This window comes from Thermobia domestica, chromosome 10 (genome assembly GCF_964235325.1).
Source record: "Thermobia domestica chromosome 10, izTheDome1.hap1.1, whole genome shotgun sequence".
Classification (NCBI taxonomy): Eukaryota; Metazoa; Arthropoda; class Insecta; order Zygentoma; family Lepismatidae; genus Thermobia; species Thermobia domestica.
The window spans coordinates 259,217,065-259,240,999 of NC_137463.1; the positions used below are offsets into that span (position 1 = coordinate 259,217,065).

General features: G+C 33.0%; 1 protein-coding gene across 1 annotated transcript in view; it reads right to left on the reverse strand.

Annotated features, from left to right (window-relative positions):
* The window catches only part of LOC145661915 (uncharacterized), a 213,892-nt gene that overhangs the window by 71,120 nt on the left and 118,837 nt on the right, over nucleotides 1-23,935 (reverse strand). Inside the window, exons 14-16 of the mRNA XM_081727262.1 lie at nucleotides 9,474-9,600; nucleotides 4,439-4,527; nucleotides 1,559-1,648 (exon numbers count right to left, since the gene is read on the reverse strand). Coding sequence (XP_081583388.1) covers nucleotides 1,559-1,648; nucleotides 4,439-4,527; nucleotides 9,474-9,600 — 306 coding nt within the window. The remainder of the gene's footprint in view (nucleotides 1-1,558; nucleotides 1,649-4,438; nucleotides 4,528-9,473; nucleotides 9,601-23,935) is intronic.

The window sequence follows — 23,935 nt, forward strand, 5'->3', positions numbered from 1 at the left end:
TTCTAAAAACCATGAGATGTCAAAAATTAAAAGTAAAAATAAAAACTACTAAGTTATATTAAAAATTCTAAAATAAAGTTATATTTTAGCATATGCATTCATTATAGCTTGTTAAAATACTAGAGATCTATGTTTCCTATTATGTGATTGCAATAAAATATTAACCCTTGTACCATATGTTGGAACTTTAAAATCCCCATTTTTTAAAATATAGTTTGAGTTACATTGGTTGTCAAGTAACTTTTCTACAAATAGAGACTCAATCAATTTTCTTCTGTCAACCAGTCGTTCCGTTCCAATTTAAAGTACGTTATCCAATATTCATACGTGTTAGAGTAATAGTCAAATCCTAACTTAAAAGCAAGTACTCTAAGAAAACACTTTTCGACCATTTCAAACTTGTTTACGAGAGTACTTGTTACGCTGTTCCAAGTCACCGATGCATATTCTAGTTTCAACTGTTATCTGAACAAGAAAAGGAAATAATGTATTTTGTTGCATTCAACTTGTTCAAAAATTGAGCGTACGCAATCATCCAACATTACATTTTATGGTATTGCGTAGTATTTCTAATTTATTAGATTGTTATTCTGAAATTTGAATGAAGTTATCTACGTTTAATACCACATATTTATCATAGTTTATTATTACCAACAAACAATACTGTTCATTACTGTTTATGGTGGTAAACTTTGTTGTTCCTATTGAAAACTAATCTGATGTAAATTGAAGAATATATGTGCATTACTTCTGATTTTGCATTTAAAAGTATAATCCAATAATACTATTTGTAATTATGGATTCAAATTCAAATACGATTTATTCATCAACATAATACTTCTCTTTATTTTCTAATGGACATTAAGGAGAAATGATGAAAAATGGCTGGAAGCATTTGAAATGTGGGTGTGGAGAAGAATGAAACGAATTAACAGGATCGAGCAGAAAACTTGTGAGAGGATGTTAGAAATGGTACGGGAGAAAAAATCAATTTTAGATATTATTAAGAGGAGGAAGAGCAACTAGCTGGGGCATTGGATAAGAAGGAACTGTATCATGAGGAACGTCACAGAGGGTATGGTGGCAAGAGAGGAAGGGGGAGACGAAGACTACAACTAATGAACGATTTCAAAACAGAAAAATTGTGCGTGAAGACGATGAGGTTAGCGGAAAACCGTGGAACATGGAAGCTTCTCAGCTGGAGCAAGTGACCTGCCAATACTGACAGAATACCTACGATGATCATATTTTATAATTTAAAATCTTTTGTTTCTTCGTCGGGTATTCTCCAAATTCTCTTTAAAATATCATGAAAAATAATTGTCAGATTTTAAGACAATCCTACCAACGTTAATACAATACATACATTTGACTGATTATATGATATCTGCTAGAAGCGTAGCGTTACACACTTCAAAAGTTTTTGATTTACATGGGAAAAAAATAGCAACAAATTTAAAATTTAAGGTCACAAACACGATACTTAAACGTGTACGGCGTAGTAGAACCTAGTTATATTGCACTCTATATTAACAGAAATGTACAGAAAAATACATACAGGAGGACCGGGCAATCCTGGAGGACCCATAAGACCTGGAGGACCAATATCACCGTAATCTCCTTTGTCGCCTTTAGGTCCCGCTTGGCCCTGTGAAAAAAATACATGTCAATTGAAAATAATTGGGTTTCAATATTACATTTTTAAATTAATTTATTCGATCACACTAATACCAAGGCAAGCAAATAACTTACTGTGAGAGTTTAAACATGTATTGATAATGGTATATACTCGTTTATACTCGAATGTAAGAGTCTTCGAATCTAAGACGCACTCTCATTTCTAAACTTCAAAAGTTGTGACAATTTCTTGTATTCAGTTCTAAGACATATTCTCGATATTCAATGAAGCAACTCAGTATTCAATTCTAAGACACAGCCCCCATTTTATACCTGAAATTTTGGCAGAAATGTGCGTCTTCGATTGGAGTATGTACGGTATGTAATTAATGAAAGTAGTAGTCTAGGTAACCGATTTTATTATTATTATTATTATTATTATTATTATTATTATTATTATTATTATTATTATTATTATTATTATTATTATTATTATTATTATTATTATTACACCAAATCTTCTATAGGTACGAATTTAGTAACATACAAAGAGTGAAAAAGTAAAAGACTGGACCAAAACCCGAACCCGGGGTCTACGGTATACAGTGCCCATGCGTTAAACCACTAGTATCTGCACAGTATGTCGGAGATCCCGGGTTGAAATCACGATTCAGTCATTCATTTTTACACTCTCTGAGTGTTATGTACTGTCGACGTTCAAATGGCAATCACTATTTTAAAAAAGAAAGAAGCTACTCTAAAAACTTAATGCGCTGTTTACAACTGAACCAAACTTTTACTCAAAACAACATATATACAGTATTTTTCTATTACTATGAATACTACAATTATATTAAGAAACATAAATATGTGAAAAAATATTGAATCATCGCCTTACCCACAAAAAATGGCATTGAACCGTACAGAAAAAGAAACTTTTAAATACATGAATCACTATAATACATTATAAAACTAGAATAAGCGTTAAAAAAAATCAGAATAGGCTGGAATGTGGACTCTTGACAGCGATGTGATAAAATTTCAGTGATGTATTTGGCGTGTGGTGGATGCATTGTCTTGATGCAGTTCAATATGGTTCACGTCTTATCCGTACAATGCTGAGATTACATGCTGGTACATTTCTGTCAGGGTATAAGTTTGGCATTACGCAGCATTGATTTTGACGTTACGCTCAAACTTTTGAAGACGCAGTTTACCTCTTATATACATACGATAAACCGGCTACACTCATGAACTCTTTTGAGAAACGGTTCTAGCTGCTCGTACCGGTATGATAGGCCCAGGACGACGATACGATTCAGACTGGCAGGACCTACACGAATTACACACTTCACCCATTTCTACGATGCGTGACACCGTGAGCTTAATGCCGGAAAGGGCAACACTGAACCCCTCCGAAAATCTGTTCAGTTTCGGTGGCATGGCATTAGACAATACTCGACCACATTGCTCTACTGCGTGACTGACGAGATACTGTTGCTTGTCTCATGGCAATCTCACAACGAGTGCAATCTCACAATCTTGTGTAAGAGCTGTGCATGCGCGGTACAGTTGCACATTGATTTTGGCTCAATATAAAGGAATCAATCTCTGTAATTTGAAGCAAAATCTATTATAGATTATAATGGAACAGCTTCTGGTGAAATAACTAATTATTTGGATATTACATACATTAGTAATTTTAGATTTTGGGTTTTGCATAGCAATTTGTGGAATAAGTTTAAATTTGCATCGCGGTTTACAAATTTTGTATAGCATTTTCAACAGTAATGAAAATGGAAATTAATTGTTTTGCTGTTTTACCTGGACATGAAGCAATAAAAAAAAAAAAACAATATTTGTATATAATTAAAGAGTCTGATTATGAAAAAGAAAACAGAAGAAGAGTATACATATATATATATATGTTGTTAAATACGGTACTAGCTTTGCCATTCTACAGATTGCCTAAGATGCATCTGGTTTTTGAAAGTGTCCACGTGGAACTTTTTATTGACTGCTGAATCCACAATGCCGTCAAGAAACGAGGAATTCGCATTATAAGCCCACAAAGTTAACGTGTTTTTAAAACAAAAAGGCAGTAAGTTAGTTTCACAGAAGTGCTAATTTCCTAACTCATATTGTAGTCAAATGATAGCCAGATCAAGTTTTCTTTTCTTTTCTTTTTTTATTCATATCTTTTATAAAATTAAACTGAATACGAGTTTTGTTTTGCTATTTCAGTGAAAACAAGAAGACGTAGCAAAAGAATATTTTTGCGCCAACTGTATGAAACAAGTAGCAGATGTGTCATTTATGGACGTCTTACCTCAGAGTTTGAAACAATAAAAGAATACAAACGGGATTCCGCAAAAGTAAGCAGAAATCTTGCATTTCAAAACCCCATTAAGGTTCTTTATTTCTATGCTATAATGAATTCGAATAAATACAAAATGCAATAGTTACAGATAATCTATTTTCCAACTACTAAATACTTAGTGCTATCGAGTTCTTCTTTACTGAATATTTTTAATTTACAGTACCTATAGTAATTTACAGTTAATTTACTCTTAATATTTCTTCATCAACAAGAGAACATAAATATGAAAATGGTAACATTAACATGCAAATGTTAATATTACCAGGATTTTGAATAAATAAAATCTTATGTGTGATTTTTTTTTAATGATACTCTTTAAGATTTTATTAATTTATTTATTTCGTTTGTAAATTTTGATTTGTTATTTTCGTTTCTTGTACCTACACACTTTCTACACACTTTACAAAAAACGAAACCGAAAGAAAAAAGATAAATACACACCGGAAGACCTGGTGGACCCTGAGGTCCAAACTCTCCATTTTGTCCATTTTCTCCAGGAGGACCTTTCGGACCAGGATCGCCTTTTATACCTGAAAATCCAATAAACCAACACTTCAATTTTAAATATCTTATTGATTTATTTATAGTATCTTGAATTCTATTTTCTTAAATTTTTACCAATAGAAACTTAAAACTATCAAAACGTTCTCCAATAGCTATTATTATTTTATCAAAGCAAATATTAACTTGAAACTCAAATTTTTAACATGTACAAGATTACTGCACTAGTATTAACTGTGTCGTTCAACTTGACGCTCTACTTTCTTATTTACTTTAACTTGTACAATGTGCAAAATTTGAAGAATGTCATGCTAATCAAATAATATTTGTATAACATTCTACACGTCAGTTAACATCGGAATGTGGAGGAAGACATTTAAGTTTCAACTTTGCCGCAGTATTTTTGTGCAACCTTGACTTCAAACTATTAAATATATAGTCATAAGTGCAGGATTTACCTTATTTAATACTCAAACTACAATTAACCAATATTATGTAGGACCTTATAGGTAAGAGTTTGAAGTGAGGCTGTACTAGGTTAGATTAAGTACTGAACTTCTAGCACAAGATACCCACGGAATTCCAATTAGTAATAATGCAGGAATTGCTAACAAATGTTAATGTTACTGAGACAATGCTCAATATACCCTAGAGAAAGGATTTTCTGACGAGATTATTTTTAGACATTCCCAAGTTAAGGAAGGAGTAAAGAACTGGAGTAATCCAATTTTACAAGTTACCAATAACAAGTGCAAACGTACCCAAATTTGTTTAAATTAAAATAATTTCTGGATGATTACTCTCCATATTTTTCGTGAAACATTACTTTCCAATATATATCATGTACGGTATTCTTACAAATTGAAATTCAACATGAATATTGATTATATTTGCCAAGAAACATATACCAGAAGTTTTGTAATATCTTTATTGCTTTACTGAATATGAAACTTTATAATTCCGAAAAATAATTAAAACATTTGTGTTTAACATCATCTCTATCTTTGAACATCTTTCTCTCTCTTTGATTCATTTTTTTATCACTTGAAATTAGATTTCACACCTAAATTTTGTAAACAAAAAAAAAATGCTTTTGCAAAATGTGCTTTATTAGAACTCTTCCTAAGTTCATTATTTTTCTTCGTAGTTTTGGGAGAAAATCATATTTACATCAATTACATAAAAGAAATTCATTAACGGAGGCACAAACCAAATTGAAATTTTGAAATTCTTAGAGTTTTCGTGAAAATTACAAAATACTTTAGCAACTCAAATTACTTTCTGCACACTTATTTTTACCTGGATGATTATTATTATTATTATTATTATTATTATTATTATTATTATTATTATTATTATTATTATTATTATTATTATTATTATTATTATTATTATTTAAATTTTAAGTTCTCCATTTTATCAAACGTAAGAGAAACTTTGGTAGTATTGTGAATATTTTAGCGTAATATGATTTCGCAAAATAAACTTTGAACAGAAGTATAAAGTGTAAGAATCTAGCTAAAGTGTAATTTTTTCTTGCAAACAATGACGGATGAGATAATGAACAATACTGTTGTAGGTTACGTAATACTATAGTGTTGCCAAAATGTCTTGAGCCGTGGCAAAAGTGCGAACTAAAGCTCAAACCCTCAACACACCCACGCAATGAGCCAATAAGTTTTCGGCTGTTGCTAAACGAGAGAGCGGATGAGTGAAGGGGACTCCTTCAGCCGATAGCAGCGCTTGGAACGGAAGACTATGTGTCAAGTCAATGTGGTATATCTATACGAAAAATATGCTCTTTTTTCAAAAACATAGACCTTCAAACAAGGTTATTTCAGTCCTGTCATAAATATAATATATAGCTTTTAGGATTAATTGTTACATGCTTTTAAACACATATATGAAGGTAACTACATTATATAACTAATTAATATAGACATTAAACCAAATTTCAATTAATACTTTACGTTATAATTTAATAAATTATCTGTTATCTCAAGGATAAAGTTTCAAATTAATAGACAACATTTACCTGTGTTAACAGTGATTTAATGAATAAGAATATTTTGAGCTAGCTCAACTATTGACACATAAATTTTGCAAACATGTCTATTTCGTTGTAATCCTCAATCTATGGCGCGTGAAACATTAAGCGTGATTCAACCACTTCCTTTGTAAGTTCAACTTCAAATTTAACATAATACAATAGCGTATGATCAAAACAATGTACTTTCATTTACAAACTAAAGGGCTGCAGAAATAAACTATGATCTTGCCAACTACTCAAAGTTGTGTCATACAAAGTGTCATACCAGGACTTTAAGTTTGTCATTTGAGATTCCTTTGGATTGAAATATAGACGCGAAAATAATATTACAATAGTAAACTATTCAAGGATGCTTGCCACGTACGTACGTAGGAAGGCATGAAAGATTTCTATCTGAAGCAAAGCTACGTATTAGCTCTTTAGAATACATAACAAAAGGTACTCAATTCTTGGATCATAAAAACTGAAAATTGAACTCAGATTGAACACAAAAGAAGAAATAACTTACTTTAGTTATTTCAATTTACAGAAGCAGTAGCTTATGTAAAGAACAAAGTCCTTGGCAAGCTTCTTAACGAAATAAACAGGAAAGGAAAATGGTACCACCTCTTTGTTTAACATATAATCGTAACATTTACTTAAGACTACAGTAAAACTTCTGAAAGTCAGCCAAGTGTTCAATATCCAAAGGAAAACTTGCTATGTAAATTCAAATATTCTTTATTTATTAAAATTTAATCATTATACTCTTCTGAATTTAAATAGGTACTTGAATCTTTCAGGCATCTAGTGGCAAAAGCGATGAATGGCATTACTGATAGACCTGTATTTCTATTGGCCTTCCTACTCTGTTTAGGAAAGCAGTAAGCCATATTGTTTTTATAGTAAAGCGAACCTCGCAGAGCATTTTAAACGAAAGTTTGCCTCCGGCGTAAGATTATCATGATATGTGAAAGTACTCAGAAAATCCACAAAATAAAATTAATACAAAGGTAATCTTTCCGTCAAAGTGAATCTACCTCCATTTCCTTAGAAAGTAATAGAACAACGACAAAAAAAGAATATAATTAACAAATAAAGATGAATATTAGTAGGAATCAAACAAACATGACTACACATATTATATACACGTAAAATAAATTATTCGTTCTACGGTTCTGGTTCCGTTTTCTTCGGAGCACAGTTTTCAAGAGTATTTAAATACATGTAATTGATTTTCAGCTTTAAAAATACAGACAAACATTAATTTTTGTTGTGCACGTATATTATTTTGCTTCCATTAGCATCTTCTAGGAAACAAGTTTGAACCAATTCATGCAGAATTGAACTCGTGTTCACTACCTCTTAGTAATTATATTTTCCTTTACGATATGAATAAAAGACAAATTGTAAGGGTAAGATAAATCATATCCGTCTACAGGAGCAATAAATTCATAATAATGAATCACAAAATCATGTGATATACTGTAAATAATATTTGTCTGCATATAAAGCAAGAAGAAATTTAAATATTAAATATCTAAAAAGAAAAAAATGGGAAAAAATAAAAAAAAATAGAATTAAAATCATTGTGTTTATATTTTGTGCAGAGTTTATATAAAAGGCTGCAAATTTATATTTGTGTGCTCTCAAATGCGGCGAAATTTTCCATATGAGACATAATTTGATTTGCTATTTTAACAGAAGATATAAGAACGAACGAGAATTAATGGAATGTGTAAAATAGTGTTATCATAAAATACTGATTTTGAAAAGTATTTTAGACGGGTAAATTAAATTGATAAAAATTATGCAAGAAGAGAAAACCTATAGAAAGGAAAAAATAAACACATAAAACAAAAAATGATTATAAGTAACACAATGTTTTTTCTCATTACATTCATGTGGTTATCATCGCCTCAAAAATTTATTCTTAAAAGCGTGAACTCCATCACATCGAGGCCTTTGCTTCTGTGTAAATTTTAAAGTACAACTGTACAATTCTAGCAGAAGATATCAGAAAGTACAAGAATCAATGGCGTGTGTAAAATAGTGTTGTCATAAAGTACTGATTTTAAAAGGAAATTTAAACTGATAAATCTCAATAACAAAAATTATACAAAAAGAGAAAAAACATATAGAAAGGACAAAAACACACAGAAACAAACAAACAAAAAAAATCATAAGTAAGATAATATTTTTTCTCATTATATTCATGTGGTTATCACCGCCTTACAAATTTATTCTTGAAAGTGTGAACAACTGCATCATATCGAGGTCTTTGCTTCTACGTTAATTTTAAAGCACAACTACAGGGTGTTAAAAAAAATTCTTACAATATTTTGGGAAAAGACTCTTCACATCAAAATAAGAAAAAAAATAAGTTCACATGGACTTGTAGTCAAAAGTGCCTAGTTTCTTAGTTAAAACGTGAAAAACTTAACTTTAAAAGTCCATAGTTACACTACTATAGGACCGATCGTAGTCAGGTCAACACATCATTGAGGAACTAGTATGTCAACTATCCAAAAAATCCATCTTTCAGAACGTCCAGTACTTCCACAATCATTTTTAGAGAGGCTGTTTGAGAGTACTTGATCACTGTCCACCTACCTCTCTAAAAATTGGGGTGCAAGTACTGGAGCATTTTTAAACATGGATATTTGGATAGTTCCCATACCAGTATCTCAGTGATGTCTTGACCCGACTGCGATAGGTCCTATAGTAGTGGAGCTATGAACTTTTAAAGTCTACTAGTTTCACGTTTTCGGCACCCTATAACTCCGAAACTATCCACTTTTGAGCGCAGGTCCATATGAACTTTTTATCTTATTTTGCTATGAGGAATCTGTTCGCGAAATATTGTGAACCATTTTTGTAACACCCTGTATACAGTTATGAACAATTCAATTCTTTGGTTAGCCGAAACTTTTAGTGAAATGATACCTTGTAATCCTAGATCGCCCTTTTCTCCCTTTTCTCCTTTAGGTCCAAGCTCTCCTGGTTCTCCTTTTGGACCCGGAAGACCTGGCAATCCTCGTTCAGCAACTTCTCCTGAGTCACCCTTTTTACCCTGAAAATAAAAATTAAACAAAGCAATGTGATTATGCATTTTGTTGTACAAACTAATTTCAAAGATATTCTGTTCGGCTATGGAGAAAAAAGAGTTAGACATGAAACATATTAGCGACTTTGTCCCATAAAAAGTAAGAAGATATCAGCAAACATAACCCTAATTAACGATGAAAATTAATATAGTTCTTTATTTCGTGGTTAATATCGTTGACTTTTTTTAACACTAAATTGTCGATAGCCACTCTGCAGTCTTCAACGTAATTTAGTGTTGAGAAACTGATAAAAAGTAATTTGAAAGTGTCACTGCAAAACTGAATCAGAAATACAGCAAATAAACAGAAAAGAAACGACAGAAACAATGACATTGTAAAACTGCGTTGAGGTCTACATTTGTTTACAGACGATGAATTGTATCTTGCTTCGTGCATTCTTTTCTCATTGACTAGCGAAGTTCTGAAAGATGCCCCAATTACTGATATCCAATCCTTATGGAAGTTTTGTATGTCCTTTTTTAAATTCAGACTAGTCTTAATGTAAAAGATTTCAAACACCTCGTCTGCGTTTGGAGGTTATTTTTTCTAATACCTTAGAAGACTGTACACTGACCAGCCAAAACATTATGATCATCTACCTAAAATCTTGTATGTCCGCATTTGGCTCGCAGAACAGCAACAAAATGGTTTGGCATGGAAGGAATTAGTCTTTCGTAGGTGGCTGGAAACATGGTGCACCATTTCTCCACACACAAGTAACTTAATTCTTATAAATATCGCGCAAGAACGTTGGCCTTGTGACAGGGAACGTTTTCCTGCTCAAAGATACCATTCCCAGCTGGAAATATGCCCAACATGAATGGGTATACGTGATCAGAAGCGACTTGTTCATCGCTAGGAGCCATCATGTCTCCACGCACACTATCGCCCAATGAGTGACCATGTGAAGGTTTCCTAACTAAATGAAGTCATCAACACCCTGTCGTCATCCTACTTTATATGTCTCGAGCAACTGTTTTCCTGAAAGAGGACGCATTTTGATCTGATCATCGATATGATGAAAACAGTATCATGATTTATCAGACCATCCAACGTTGTGCCAATGTTCTGTGGTCCAATAACGATGGGAACGTGCCCATTCCATCGTTATCGATGCCTAATGGTTAACATTGGTATATATGTGACACATCGGCTGCGGAAGCCCATATCTAACATTGTACAGTGAATTGTGTGCTTACACACACTCGTGCTTTGTCCACTGTTAAAGTCTGTTAATCGTGCCACAATTTGCACTTTATCCAGTTGTAAAAACTTCGACGGTCTATGACGTCTAACATCTTTATTGAGATGTGGTCCCTTCAGTTCTTGTGGTCTGGTGCTGGTTTTACTGTCCCTTTTTCACCTTTGAAAGACACTAACCACGACAGCTCGCGAACACCCGATCAGTCACATTGTTTCTGAAATGCTTGTTCCCAGCTGTCTAGCATCAAAATCTGGCGCCCATCGAACTGATATATCACCCTCTTCTCCATTCTACACACAAGCGTCACTGATTGATCGAGTAAGATCCGGTCACAGTCTGGAGAACGGTTCTCCTGTGCGCCGTGCCTGTTACGTCAGTCTAACAACTTCGTTGAAAAAGTCATAACATTTTTTGGCTAGTCAGTGTATATTAATTATATGATCCACGAAACGTTTGAACAGGTCCGAGACTGAGGGATTACTGTGTTGTGTATAGATACATTATCTAATCTAACAGGTATATTTCTTTATGTAACGTCTGTTGATTTTCGAACAGCTATATATGGCTTAATAAATTCCATCAAAAACAACAGGACTTTTATAACGTAGTTAATATTTTTCAACATCGATCGAAGGAACTACAGTTGCTTCAATGTTATATTTCTTGCACAATCCTGTAAGATGCCACCAATGTGTTGGTTCAGAAACATAGTTACCTATTGCATAGTTTTATCTGTTAAAAGTAACAACTCTATACGTTCTTAATGGATTCTAATTGACAGGCAGTTTCGGGGCTGTTAAAACACTTACAGGATCATATAATAAGTTCTACAGACCTGCGTAATGTAAGTCCTCTATGATATTGAAAAATAATTCTGTTCCCAAGTAGAAACACAGATTTTTCGAAACTTTCTGTATTTAAACTAAAAAGTTTGAATTAAAAGTAATATAGTCAACTTAGATAAAAACTGAATACTATGAACTGGATCGATCGCCATCATTCTCCGCCAGTCAAAAAAGACAAAGTCCGGATTGTAGTTACTCGATGATTAGTTTTTAACGTAATGTAGTTAATTTCTTTCAAGGATATTATAAATAGAGGATCTGACCATATGTATCTTCATCCTATTAAATCGGTGAAGCCAAAAAGCAACCGAGCATCGGCACGTCTGATTGGCTACTCTCGTTTCTATCATCGTCTGATTGGCTACTTTCGTTTCCGCCACAATTGTTGGCTCAAAACAATGCGATCCTATTGGGCGGAATGGGCAGAGTAGGGGGGGGAACTGTGACATATGGCTTCAAGATTTTGTTGTAAGGGCAGATCCTCTATTTTATAAGATCCTTGATTTCTTTAGTTTTTTCTTTCTTTCTTTTTTAATTACCATTGAAGACGGCAAAAAGGCCACCACAAAAATATATAGTATTATAATAAAGTCAACGCATCGTGGAATAGAAAATGCAATATCAAGCTACAACTGGGACTTCTAACAAAAACTATTCACCACTCGAATTTATTTGAGTGAATGTGTGTGACAAAAATGAATATTCCTTGTTGAGGATAGCTTTGCAATTCAAAAATAAATTGCACTGGTAACTCTATCATATTCTGATCCTGCACAAAAAAAATCCTATCTTTTATAATAAAATGTTATCATCCATATCATGTGCCAATCATTACTCGCTTTATATATATACGTGACACATCCAGAATGTAACTTTCCCAAAGGCTTTGAACAGAAACAAAATACAATTGAATGAAAACATTTATTGTATGCCGAATACAGGATATGTTTAGCTATTTTTCAGCATATTCAACGCCGGCATTCAGACATTTCTCATACCATGGAACCAACTTGTCTATACTTGTGTCATAGAACTCGGCCTGAGATTGGAACCAGTGTTTGACAAACTCCGCCGCCTCTCCGTCATTCTGAAAATTCTGCTGCTGACCTGACAGGAATCTCTTGAGGTATAAAAACAGATGATAATCGCTCGGAGCGAGGTCCGGGCTATACGGTGTATGATTCAAAATGTCCCAGCCGAACTGCTGCAGGAGATCTGTTGTCTGGCGAGCTGTGTGTGAGCGGGCAACACACCATCTGCTTGCTCATGACGTTAGGCCCATAGACCTGGCACAGGTGACGATGGATTTCAATCGGCGCTATGCTCTGTACATTCAAAAACTTTATTACTGCTCACACTTCACACGCGGCGGGAGCTGGAATAGGAACGTCCATCTTCAACCACTGCCACGAGGCTACTGAAAGCACTAGGGAAATTCCGCTGGCGCATGCGCCATGCTAGAACCTTATTCTCTCATGTGCATGTAGTAGCTTCGCGCAACATACGGTTTCCTAGCTAGGGGACGCGTGGAAAAGTTACTTTCTGGATGTCTATCTATCTATCTATCTATCTATCTATCTATCTATATATCTATATATATATATATATATATATATATATATATATATATATATATATATATATATATATATATATATAGAGAGAGAGAGAGAGAGAGAGAGAGAGAGAGAGGAGTATATATATACATATTTCTACGTATATGGTAGAAATATTCCTTTGAAGAAATCAATATTATAGGAATAATGATAGCTACATCCTTTTATAAAGATGAATCTTTCCCGAAGGCTCACGAAATATTCTTTCAATCTAAAATAACTTCTGAGAATTCCCTAGTGTCTTCTATACAACACAGAACGAATGGAGAGGTAGTCATATTACTAATTTTCAGTAATCAAACTAAGTACAAATACCGAAAAGTGTTTGGTTTTAAATAGTTAACGTCAAGGAAGAAAAACATGAAACTAGCAACTGAGTATAGAGCTCATGATTGCATCATGGTTCTGTGTTACTAAAGTGATTTTCACACTTATATTTTTATATATGAGAAAAGAAATTATCATGATTCTCGTTGGAGAAAAAAAAAAAAAAAACTAGAGCGGAAAGTTTACGTGAAAGATCAAGATTAATATCTCATTACTATGTTAAATTTTGTATGTTTACTTTAGAGCACCCATTGAAAACAAATAAAAAATATCAACAAACAAAAAATTATACGAAAACGTAGAGAACCATTTTTAAGATTTTTCTAAAGTAATGAATCAGCTATTCGAATTACTTTTTATAATATAGAAATTGTCTAGTTTAGTAGAGGTAATAAACTATATTTACAAACCTGATCAAACTATTTCAGAAAAGATATACAGAATTACAAATATAATGTAACATAAGTATATGTTTCTGATGTATTACAAGAGACAAATTATGCTAGAATTACAACTATGCGCAACATCAAAATATAAATCTTTTAAATACACAACTTAGATATGTATACTATTTCTAAATCAGTTTTAAAATCCAAGATTTACCTTTATTTCTTAAGTCTAGCCTTTATTTTCCTTTCCGGAACTCATTTGTACAACTCTAAAATTACCTTTGTTCAAACAAGTTAGGCTGAATCACACAAATCAGTAGACAATAACTTAAAAAAAAAACTGTTTTGTTACACCTTGAAATAAAATCTGGAACCACTGATAATAGTTATTTTTTTTATTGGAACCACTGATATAGGTAAGTTGCGGTAGGATTGGAGATACTTCCTTTGGAAAATAGAATGGACGCAATAGGAAGTGGAAGTAGGGTTCGAAACATCTGAGAGATTGTTGAAAACTATGTTGGGGTTGAACAATTTAGGAGGTTAAAATAAAAACTCACATGTTCCAGGACAAATAAATAAATTGATGTAATTTATACAAAGTTTCCTTACAATTCAAGACTACCATGAATGATTCTTCAGATTTCACAACACTGTATTTCCTAAAACATTATACATAGAATAATGGTAGATATACAAAAAGATTCAATTTTCCACCGCGATATACGAAGTGTCATCATAAGTGCCATATAGTTATGAAAAGGTGACAATGCAGAAAAAGGCCTTTTTTATTTATTTATTTATTTTATTTTTTATTAATAAGTCTTCTCGGCCTATCATTCAGGTGAATGTATTGACGTTCGATGTTTCGATGCATTTATCTTCATGGACTGTAACGTAGAGACCGGAGATATGGGCATTTATATATGGTGACTAATTAGGGGCAGAGCTATGAATGGGGGCTTGTAATTGGCTGAGGAAAATGCTGGCTTCTAATTGGCTGTTGTTGTGGCTATGAGAAATGGCTTTGTTAAATGTCTGTTTTTTGTTCCAGAAAAGGGCAGACCAGATAGGATTGAGTCAAAACCCATTGTCTCTATTGAGACTGCTCCTTTCCTGTGAGATAGGTTTGGCTTCCTTTATTTTTCTGTCCCAAAAATTTCTGCACTCGGCTACTTTGGTGCTATTCGGAAAATCAATTCTGTGCCCAAGCTCTAGGCTATGATCTGCTAGTCCTGACTTTTCGAAAGCTTTTGTGTTTTGTTCTATTATTGCAGTATAGTGTGCGTTCAGAAGACAATACCGAGAATTACGTTCATGTGCTCCGAATGGGAGAAAGATGGAGAAGATAAAATAGAGGACGTCTTTGGCAATGTACCAACCAGTTTCCCTTCCTCTTCAAAAATTATATTGCTCCTTTTCCCCATTTTTCTTTCTCCCCCTTCCTCTCTTTTGCTACGCCACTTTCTCCATAAAGGAAAGGGAAATGAAGGTGAAAGAAGAAAGGAGAAAAGAGGTATGCTTCCTCTAAAAAAAAAAAAAAAAAAAAAAAAACTTTTTATATGACAACAACACTGCTAGAGCTCATGTAACGCATGACCTCTGTCCACTAACAGGGGGAATATTACTGCAAAACGTATCATCTAAGTAGGATTACCGCTTGAACCCATGTTGTGTGATCGTTCTGTGTGCCAACAGCATACACAGAAAATATTTTCAGTGAATCATAAAAACGTATAGAATTTCCTAATTTCGGATCAAGATTTTGCTGAGGAACTAGTAAGTGAACTATCCAAATATTCAGTTTTCAGAACCTCCGGTACTTGCACAATCATTTTTAGAGAGGCTGTTTGGGAGTACTTGATCACTGTCCACTTACCTCTCTAAAAATTGGTGTGCAAGTACTGGAGCATTTTTAAACGTGGATATTTGGATAGTTCACATACCAGTTCCTCAGTGATGTCTTGACCAGACTACAATAGGGCCCACAGTAGTGGAGGTATGAACTTTCGAAGTTCACTTATTTCACGTTTTCGGCACCCTATAACTAAAGAAGTATGCACTTACGACCATAGGTGCATATGAAATAGTGTTTTAGTGCATAGTGTTTTAAAATATGATGAATTATTTATAGTAACCCTGAATTTTGTGTGGTAAATTAAAATGTGAATTTTTAGAAACAATTATAGTTCAAATTTGAATTAACCACATAAAACTTTTATGTTCTAAGAAAAGAATGTTTAATTTTCTGTTCTTGCAAAGACGTGAATTTTGATTTAGCTTCGAAATTTCTTTTAAATACGAACTTATAATTACTCCAATGGTTGTTGTGTTAAAGAGACTTGAATGGAACATTGTGGAACGTTAATTTTGATAATGAGTGCTGACAATGGTTGAGCTTGCGGAACAAATTTTGTATTAGATAATGTGCTATTAGTTAGTACCATCATTGGCTCCAGACATTATAAAGTTTAAAAATATGTACAGTAGACTCCCGAGTATCCGACGTAATGTGGAGGAAGGGCAGACCGGATAACAAAAAAGCCGGAGTTCTATGAGTTCATTTCTTTATGAACATTAAGCATACCCCAAGAACAATTTACGAATACAGTACTGTACGTACTGTACAGTTATAATCAGGAACACCGGCAAGCGTATTGTATTGAGGTCCGTTACACACTGACGAAACAATGAACAACGAGCAGAACGCTGCTCTTTTCCTGTAACAACTTGAATTTTGCACACGACACGCTGGAGGATCGTAGCAGACGCCCGTTTCCAATGCCCTGACAATGTTGCCAATGCACCGCCTTGCCTTCCTCATTTAATTACGACAAAAGAAAACAAGTCTGGATAGTACGGAAGCCGGATAGTCGCGAGCCGGATACTCGGGAGTCTACTGTAATTGAAAAAAGTAAATTAGATTGTCTACTTTTTGTCTTAAATCTTACACAATATTCACAAAAATACTTATGTTAAAATATTGTTAAATTTTGTTAATATACTCATTTCATTCACACTAATTACGTTGATGTAAGAGCTGGGGGAGGGGGACATGATTTTTTATTTAAACCATATTGAAAGTTTTGTAAACTCTCCCATAAAACAAAGACACTTAACAATGTACAACATAATTCAAATATAATGACTATTTATAATTTTTACATGTATATATGAAGTCACATTTGCTGTAAAAAAAAATATAAAAATTATCGCAAATTATTCATGGAAATATTCAATATCTTAAAACTTCCATTGTATTACTTACCGCGTTTTGCTTACTTATATTTATTCAATTGTATGGAATGTCTTTATGGTGTTCAGAGAAGAACAACGTATTTTAGAAGATTTACAAAATTCCACTGTATGTGTTGGTTTTTCCATGAGAAGTAATAAATGTAGTAAAGAATTTTCCATGTAAATACTACGAATATATTAACATAATATTACTATGGTATGTAATAGTTTATTCAAGTTAATATGAAAATGTACACAAGAAACTACGTGAGTACCAGTTTTTAAATGATAAAACATCCTAATCACTGCGAAATTAAAATACTGCCAATTTTACAGTAATTACGAGATACCTTCAAATAGATAAAAAAAATAAATAAATAAATAATCGAAATGTGGAACAAGAGCGCCCTAGATAATATTATTTTGCATGAGGTACCGTTATCACGACTCATTTAATAGCTGTCCGTTTATAGCCATTTATAAACGCGAAAATAAATGCCGATTTTCTAAATGGCTGGAAATCGAAAGCAGATAAGTGAATCATGATAACGGTATCTCATGTTAAATAATATTGTCTAAGGAGCTCTTGCTCCACTTTTCAATTATCTTTCATGTAAAATAATATTGTCTAGGGCGCTCTAGCTCCACTTTTCAAGTATCTTTCATGTAAAATAATATTGTCTAGGGCGCTCTAACTCCACTTTTCAAGTATCTTTCATGTAAAATAATATTGTCTAGGGCGCTCAAGCTCCACTTTTCAAGTATCTTTCATGTAAAATAATATTGTATAGGGCGCTCTAACTCCACTTTTCAAGTATCTTTCATGTAAAATAATATTGTCTAGGGCGCTCTAGCTCCACTTTTCAAGTATCTTTCATGTAAAATAATATTGTCTAGGGCGCTCTAACTCCACTTTTCAATTGCCTTTTATCTACTTGAAGATATCACATAATTACTGTAAAATTAGTAATATTTTAATTTCGCCGCGATGGGGCCTCTTAAGCAATAAGAGTGAATATTAAGAGCCTAACTTACTAAAAATTATACAAAATTTACCATTTTTCTTTTGCTTGTTTTTCATAAGTGAAAGGAGATAATGAAATGCAGATAGGTAGTGTTATTCTATAACAGAAAATATAAAACTGAAGAATTTTCAGTGTTGCCGTCCATAGAAATTACAGTGTTCATAGAATAACAATTCCTCCAAAATTTAAGTTAAGGCAGCGACTATAGGAACAAACTCAACTCTATTTGATTATGTATCTTGTTGTTTTGGTATCCTATGAACTACTTTTTAAATAATAGTTGTATTTAGTTTGTAATAAACAAAATAGTTTTAGCATACAGTTATTAAAATTAAATAATAATGTTATAAAAAGTAGTTCAAAGGATACCAAAACAACATGAAACGTAATCAAATGCAGTTGAGTTCGTTCCTCTAGTCGCTGCTTTAATTTAGATTTTGGGAAAATTGTTATTCTGGCAACACTGTAATTTCTATGGATGACAACACTGAAAATTCTTTAGCTTCATATTTTCTGTTGTAGAATAACTTTATCTACGATTGTGGTAAGTTGCATTTCATTATCTCCATTCACTTATGGAAAACAAGCAAAAGAAAAATTATAATTTTGTATTATTTTTTTATTAAGTCAGGCTCTTACAGTTTGTGAACCTATCGGGTACTGAAATAAGTTAACTATACCGGTGATAAAGTGAAGAATGTTTTAAATTAAAAAAGTAAAAATAAAGTTGATTTATTTTATGATCTACGCGAGTAAAATGGAAACTTATAAAAAAATGTCCTCAAATTTATTTAATGAGACAAAGGTATTAGTACCTTTTATTAATAGCTTTTACTTTTCTTTTGTTTTTAAAAAAACTTTTTATTAGTAATTATATTCACTTCGCAAATTCTTTACTTCTCAAGAGATTATGTTATATTAAGAGTGGTTAAACTCAAATCGTCTTTAAGACAAATACCTGCAAAACAAACTGTAACATTAAAATTTGGAAAACAAGGAACATAAAATACAGGAAGCATTGTATTATGAACTAGAACAGTAAGAATTTTGAACATAACTATATCAGGATGTCCTAAGGTAATTACGTCTCCAAATTTCTCAGCTGAGAATAAATTATCAAATTTGTTACGCTTCCTTACTTCATATATTCTTCTCGGCGCTGCCCTCCAAATTTTGATATTGACTTTTGTTTACAGTTATTTTGTAAAGTTCACGCTCAAAGCGTAAATACTATGAGATTCCTTCCAATTTTTTGATATCACACTTCATCACAGACAGAAAATAGCATTATTTTTAAAAATCCGAGGTTTCAATAATTCCTGAGCAATATTAACTTTCTTCAGTTTTCTGTAGAATATCAAGGAGGCCGTGGTGGCTCAGTGGTAGTGGACCTCTTTTGCCTGGGGTCCTTGGTTCGATCCAAGCTCGCGCCAAGTGAACTTTGTGGTGTACAAACACCGCGTGTGTGGGTGTTCTCGGAGTTCAACCGTTTCCTCCCACCTTTTTCATTCCACCATTTCCTCTCATCATCACCGTCTTCTTTAGCCTAGCTGGCATGACCATGGGACGTAAAACTTGAAAGATGTTGTAGGATATGAATTTCTATTACATTAGAGATTTTTGCCAAAATCCCTGGCTCATTTGTGAGAAAAGTAGATGAAGAGAATTTAAACATACTCGTACAACTTTCAGAATGAGTATGACTGGGCGGAGATACAAATACGACGAACCGTATTACAGTGCCAATTACTGTGCTAATCAGTTTTCCCCAGATCAGCCAAACTTTCCCAAACATCTCCAGTGTTGAAGTCAGTGCTCTAATATAATGTTACAAATTTTCTATGGTTTTTGTAATGACATCCACATTTCTGCACACAAGTTGTTAGATGCAAAATAATTTTAAACTATGGTTTCGTATAAAACTATTAATTGTTATTGTAAATTTATTTCTCTATTTAATGGAAACGTGCGACCGCGGGCTCAGTGGTAAAGTGTTTACCTCTGGTACGTGGAATACTTGGATCGATTCCAGCTCGCGCCAAATGAGCTTTTTAATGAACAAATACCATATGTGTGGGTTTTCTATTATAAGTTCTTCGGTTTCCTGCCGCTATCTTCATTCCGCTATTTCATTTCCCCATCATCAGCATGTCCTTAGCCTACACGGCATAATTGTGTGATCTAAAAATGTGATTTCATTTTAATAAAAAACGCCTTTGCAATAATAATAATAATAATAATAATAATAATAATAATAATAATAATAATAATAATAATAATAATAATAATAATAATAATAATTGGATAAAAAGGGAACTTCAATAGCAAATCTCTATTTAATTTCATGTCTTAAAAATTTCAAAACTCGAAAAGCTATGATCTCTATTCAAAATTACTTAAACAAATATGACCAAGATCGATCTGTCTTCGAATTCCCGTGTCCTTTGTCCTTGATAAATTTTAATTTTGCAATTAACTGCAAAAATGGGCAAGTATTCAAAATCGAAAGCTGTTTAAGAGCATAACCATCAACGAGAATTATTAAAAAAATATTTATTTCAAGAATTCTAAACAATTTCCGTAAGTGAATTGTTTCTTAAAATTTCATATTAACCACACACTCCTTATTCCATACACTTACTAAAATGGTTATGAAGTCATAATTCATTTGATGTATTTTATAGCAATAATAATAATAATAATAATAATAATAATAATAATAATAATAATAATAATAATAATAATAATAATAATAATAATAATAATAATACAGCGTGTTTCAAAAAGAATTACCTGATTTTGGTACGGTAATATACAATAATTACAAAACATGGGACGTGCCGGCAAGAAAATGAGTGTTGTTTGAATGGGCGTGGCGTAGTGTTTCAGAAAATCGCCGTTAGATGTTAGTCAACGCGTCTTCTCAGTTTGCAGTCAGTCAGAAGTAAGATGGCGTCCGCTCAACAGAAGACGTTTTGTGTGCTGCAACTTGCAATGACTGAATCAGTGACTTCGATCCAGTGTGCTTTAAGTCGGCGTTTCGGCCCATATGGTGACTCCAAAACCCTCATGACATTACTCAGTACGAAAGAGACTTACCTAAAGTGACAGCCGCCATAACTAATGTAAATACAGATACGTTGTGTAAAGTTTATGACAAATTTAGCTATCATCTAGATGTTGCTCGTGCTGCTGCTGATGGACACATAAAGCATTTATAATAGCATAGCTAAAACTTGAAGACTTTGTGAGTATTTTGCAACTATCCAATTTTCGTAGTATGTTTTTTATCAAAACAGCATATGGACTTTTAAAATCAAGTAATTCTTTTTGAAACACCTTGTATTACTGTTATATTTCTCCTTTTACTATTTGAAAATAGAACTAACAGAGATTAGTACATTTTCATTAATACAGAAGAATGAATAAAGTATTAAAAATCTGTATCAATTCCTTGAAGAATTTTGTATTATAATGTGCATTTTAACATGCACAGTATTAAATTCTTGAAGATAAGCTAATGTTCTATTACTGTGATTAAAACTCAATAACTTGTTTCACTCATTTACCAAATTTGAATATGCAGTACAAGGGCTACACATTAGCTCAGTTGTAGAACGTTCTCCTCGTATGCGAAGGGTCTCTAATTCGATCCCAGCTGGTGTGAGTTTGTGGTGGACAATATTATCTACGTACGTTTCTTTAGGCTTCTAAAGTTTCATCCAACGCTATTAATCCACTACTTTTATTATAATGTACTGTTTTAATTATTCATTTGTTTTGGCCTACATGGCAGACTTTTGGGACGTTATACTAAATACTTCATTTCATTTCATATATAGTCCCAGTAATCATATACAGGGCGTCACAATAAGTGCGTCACAATATTTTTGGAACAGAATCCTCACATCAAAATAAGAGAAAAAGTTAATATGGACCTGTGCTCAAAAGAAGATTGTTTCGGAGTGATAGGATACTGCAAACGTGAAGTAAGTGAACATAAGAAGTTCATAGTTCCACTATTATGGGACCTATCGTAATCGGGTCAAGACATCACTGAGGAACTGGTATGTGAACTATCCAAATATCCATGTTTAACAATGCTCCAGTACTTGCACACTAATTTTTAGAGAGGTAGGTGGAGAGTGATCAAGTACTCCCAAACAGCCTTTCTAAAAATGATTGTGGAAGTACCAGATGTTCTGAAAGGTAGATATTGGATAGTTTATATACTAGCTCCTCAGTGATGTCTTGACCCGATCCCATCCTAGTGGAGCTATGAAATTTCAAACTTCACTTATTTCACGTCTTCAGTATCTTCGGCATCTACGTACGTCTCTTTAAGCTTCTAAAGTTTCATCCAACGCTATTAATCCACTATTTTTATGATAATGTACTGTTTTAATCATTCATTTGTTTTGGCCTACATGGCACACATTAACTTTTTCCCTTATTTTGATGTCAGGAATCCCAAAATATTGTAACTTATTTTTGAAACACTGTGTATAAACATTAAATGGAGAAGCAAAAAAAAAAAAAAAAATTCTTACCTTTACGATACTCCATTATTAATATCAATTTGGAACCATGATTATTAAGATTTATCAGATAAAAAAAATAAAATATATTGACATACAAACAAATTGTCCTAATAAAGAAAACAGGTACTGTTGAAATTATAGAGAGGAACAGAAACTGAAGAATCTAGACCAGGAGCTTGATTCATTACAGAGTAGCCTACTAGTCTTACGGTACATACATATTTGATTGCTGTAGGTGCACCTTTCCTAGTTTTCTTCAGTTCTTTAAACTGATTGTTCAAAAATTCATAAAATAAAACTTCAGTTGGTTTCCTCTAATATCTCGTCCATTTAAATTTTGTGTTTGTACAGTTTTAAGAAAGAACTTGGGTCTTGAAACTGGTTTATTTTATTGATACGAATTTATAAAACACGTTCCTCTCTTTGCTGTAAAATGAAGTAACTGTACAGTAGAGTACCTAAAATTCGGCACCCGATAACCCGGCAGTCCAGATAACTCTGCCACATTCTGGCAAGGTGGAAAAAAAAAAAAAAAAAAAAAAAAACGTGCACAGACCCTTCAAGGTCATTTCCCGTGTATGTATGTCCTCTCTTCCCACAATCCTTTTTCTCGCGTCACACTTCCACTCCTTCAACACGTGTCTGGCACTATGCCTTCGTAAAGTATGTATTTTTCCTTTGTTTAAGGCCATTTGGGCATATTTTTTTCTCTGTTGTATTGTCAAGCAACCAATATATAGAAGTGTAATATTGTATTTTCTGAGGAAATACTCGTACTTATTCTTTTTAGACCCCGTTCCCGATAACCCGGCATTTTCACAAACTTGGCCACTTTTCGGTACACATTAGGCCAAGTTTTCGTGACTCCACTGTATTTATATTCTTAAGAAACGTGGGAAAAATCCGATTCCTTTAAAATTACAAAGTAAATACAAATTTGTATTTAAACCTTTGCTGAATTAGAAAATATGAAGGCAATATTTAGTATGAAACGTACAAAATAGTGTACTATGGAAGATATATTATTGACATGACTGATAAAATTATTTCTCGTATCACATACGCTGTTTGATAGATCTCAGTATTTCCTAGAAAATATGTGTCAATCAGTATCAGC